Source organism: Natator depressus, chromosome 13 (assembly GCF_965152275.1).
Source record: "Natator depressus isolate rNatDep1 chromosome 13, rNatDep2.hap1, whole genome shotgun sequence".
Classification (NCBI taxonomy): Eukaryota; Metazoa; Chordata; order Testudines; family Cheloniidae; genus Natator; species Natator depressus.
The window spans coordinates 34,522,908-34,526,436 of NC_134246.1; the positions used below are offsets into that span (position 1 = coordinate 34,522,908).

Here is a 3,529-nt window from a genome sequence, read left to right on the forward strand (position 1 = left end):
GTGCATGCTGGGACCATGTGTCCTGCCCCTCCTCCCCACCCATGAGCTCTGAGGCTGGGCGTGACCCAGGTGTGGGTAGGACACCACATACCATTGGGGAGGGTGGCTTCCCAGTGGGATGAAGGCCCCTGGGGCCAAGCTCCCGGCCCCTGAGGAAACAGGGATTGTCTCACAAAACGGTACAAATGCTTTATTTCAAAACAGAAGCATCTGCCCATCTGAACCCAGCCCCAGCTTCCCCTCCTCCCCACATGCAGCCTGCAGCCCGCAGCCCATCCTCATCCTCGTGCCGGCGGTAGCTGGGCCCTGAACTCCAGAGCCGGGAGCTGGCAAAGATCCCAGCGGCCAGCACCTATCTGGTGGTGGAGCTAGCGCCTGGCTCCCAGCACAGTCTGGCTGTAACGGCACCCAGCGATGGAGGGGGCAGTTCCCCGGCTAATTGCTCTCGAGGTGCAAACACGGCCCCTGAGCTCCCGGCCAACTTCGTCTCACTGCTGCTACTGCAGCTGGGCCTCGTGGCTGGGCAAAGGGGCCGTGCCGAGCACTCTCCCTGCCAGGCTGGTGCCAGCCTTCTGCCTGCCCCGCCTCACTGAGGGCCTTTTGGGGGCGCTGCGCCCGGCACGGGCTGAGGAGAGCACAGCGTCCAAGCATAGCGCTAGGGCCAGGACAGGGCTATGTAGTCCCCGTGGCAGAGGACACAGGGCTAGGGCTCTCTGTCTCCAAGGACCCCCAGCGGGCAGCATCCCCGGTGGCCGGTGGGCAGCGCCCCTTGGCCCGGGCATGGGTGCGCTGGTGCACCACCATGTTGGAGCGGCGGTGGAAGCGTCGGCCGCACTGTGGGCAGGCGAAGGGGCGCTCGGCCGTATGGGTGCGCTGGTGACGGATAAGATTGGAGCTGCGGTGGAAGCGTCGGCCGCATTCGGCGCAGGCATAGGGCTGCTCGCCGGTGTGGGTGCGCCGGTGCACAGTGAGGGCCGAGCTCTGGGCAAAGGCCTTGGGGCAGTCAGGGCAGCGGTAGGGGCGCTCACCGGTGTGGCTGCGCCGGTGGGTGGCCAGGTGGGAGCTCTGGGCGAAGGCCTTGGGGCAGTCGGGACAGCGGTAGGGCCGCTCGCCAGTGTGTGTGCGGCTGTGCACCACCAGGTCAGAGCGCTGGGCGAAGCTGCGCCCGCAGTCTCCACAGCGGTAGGGTGATTCCTCCAGGTGGGCCCGCTGGTGGCGCCGGTGCACCGTGCTGTGGGCGAAGGCCAGGCCGCAGATGCCACAGCGGTAAGGCCGCTCCCCGGTGTGGGAGCGCCAGTGGCGCAGCAGCTCCGAGCTGCCAGGGAAGCCCTTCCCACACTGGGCGCAGCGGTAAGGCCGATCGGGCTGGTGCGTGCGCCGGTGCTGCGCCAGGTTGGAGCCGGTGCTGAAGCCCTTGCCGCAGTCGGCGCAGCGGTAGGGCCGCTCCCCGGTGTGGGTGCGGCCATGCACAGCCAGGTCGGCGCGCCGGGCGAAGGCCTTGGGGCAGGAGGGACAGGGGAAGGGGCGCTCACCGGTGTGGGCCCGCCGGTGCACTGCCAGGTTGGAGCGTTTGCCAAAGCGCCGGCCACACTCGGGGCAGGGGTGGGGGCGCTCGCCCGTGTGTACCCGCCGGTGCTTGGCCAGGCCCGAGCTCTGGGCGAAGGCCCGGCCACAGTCCTCGCAGGCGTAGGGGCGCTCGCCCGAGTGCGAGCGCCGATGCACAATCAGCGTGGAGCTTTGCGAGAAGGCCTTGCCGCACACGCTGCACCCGTACCGCCGGGGGCGCACCGGGACAGCCTGTCCCCTGGCCCTCGTCTGCTCCCCCTCCCCCATGGCCTGGCTCCCATGGTCCCCCTTCCTTCGGCTGCCCAGATCTGAGAGCGTCCCCGTGTCTCCATGTGCCTCTTCCCGCCACACATCCGGCCCTACGTCTCCACTAGCCTGGTGCCCGCCGTCCCCCTCCTGCTGGGGAGCACTGGCTCCACCCCGCCGCGGGGACGCGAGCCCAGCTGGGGTCAACATCACAGGAGGGGTCCCCTGGGCCATCCTGCTCCACGTCCCAGCACCTGCGGGAGGAGAAACATCAGGGAGATGGACAGCACCCCAGGCCGGCCTGTCGCCACTCTGGGGGTGGGGAGGGAGGTGTAGAGTGGGCCAGTTGGCAGCCCGGACTCCTGGGTTCTATCCCAGCTCTGGAAGGGAAGCGGGGGGGGGGTGTCTAGTGGTTTTGGTGGGGGGAACCCCAACTCCTGTGTTCCAAGCCTAGCGCGGGGGGGGGGGGGGGAGTGGGGACTAGTAGCTTGGGGCGTTGTGGGGCTGGGAGTCCAGCCTCCTGTGTTTTGCGCCCAGCCCGGGGAGGGGGGTCTAGTGGCTGGCGGGGGAGGGGGCCGGACTCCTGGGTTCCGAGCCCAGCCCGGGGTCTAGTGGCTGGCGGGGGAGGGGGCCGGACTCCTGGGTTCCGAGCCCAGCCCGGAGTCTGGTGGCTGGCGGGGGAGGGGGCGGGACTCCTGGGTTCCGAGCCCAGGCCGGGGTCTGGTGGCTGGCGGGGGAGGGGGCCGGACTCCTGGGTTCCGAGCCCAGCCCGGGGACTAGTGGCTGGCAGAGGAGGGGGCCGGACTCCTGGGTTCCGAGCCCAGCCCGGGGACTGGTGGTTGGCGGGGGAGGGGGCCGGACTCTTGGGTTCCGAGCCCAGCCCGGGGACTAGCGGCTGGCGGGGGAGGGGGCCGGACTCCTGAGTTCCGAGCCCAGCAGCCGAAGCGGCCCCCACCCCCACAGCGCTGGCCCGGCTCAGCTCTTACCGCAGGGGGCGCCGCGCTCCGCTCGGACACCGCTCAGAGCCAGTGTCCCCGGGCCAGACTACTACTCCCGGCATGCCCCGCGCGGGACTGCAGCTCCCGGCATGCCCCGCGGGGCCTCCCCGCTCCTGTGCTGGGAGGGTGTATGGCCCTGTACCCCCAGACCTGCCATTGCACCCCAGCTCTCCCTGTGCACCTTCAGACCCTGTATCCCCAGCTCCCCGTGCACCCCAACTGTGCACCCCCCATCCCATACCCCCAGCTCTGCTGTGCACTCCAGCCCCTCAGTATCGCAGCCCTGCCAGTACACCCCAGCTATCCCCAGGTAACCCCAGACCCTGCACCCCCAGTTCTGCCCCTGCATCCCAGCCCCTCTGTATCCCAATCCTACCAGCGCATCCAGTCCCTCTTCACCTCAGCTCCCTCTGTGCACCCCCAGACGCTGTACCCCCATTGCTCCCCATGCACCCCCAGACCTGCCCCTGGCTACACCCCAACCTACTTCACAGCTCAGCCCCTGCACCCCCAGCCACTCTGTATCCCAGCCCTGCAAGTGCACCCCAGCTCTTCTCATGGACCCCCCCACCGCTGTATCCCCAGCTCTGCCACTGTACCCCAACATCCCTCTTCCTGCACTCCCCAAAGTATTTGGGGAAAAATCTCCCTGTGAGTGGATCCTGGGAGGGGAGGGGCATTGGGAGCAGGGGGTAGGGAACAGGAGGAGAGGGATTTGG

At 69.1% G+C, this 3,529-nt stretch overlaps 1 protein-coding gene across 1 annotated transcript; it reads right to left on the reverse strand.

Moving 5' to 3' along the window:
- Window positions 1–217: 217 nt before the first annotated feature.
- LOC141997502 (uncharacterized) lies at window positions 218–2,889 on the reverse strand. Its single transcript, XM_074969880.1, has 2 exons — window positions 2,799–2,889; window positions 218–2,066 (listed from the first exon to the last, which is right to left on the reverse strand). Exon 2 carries the CDS (start codon window positions 2,044–2,046, stop codon window positions 673–675), a length of 1,374 nt encoding a protein of 457 aa, XP_074825981.1. The 5' UTR covers window positions 2,047–2,066; window positions 2,799–2,889; the 3' UTR covers window positions 218–672.
- Between the last annotated feature and the right edge of the window lie 640 nt (window positions 2,890–3,529).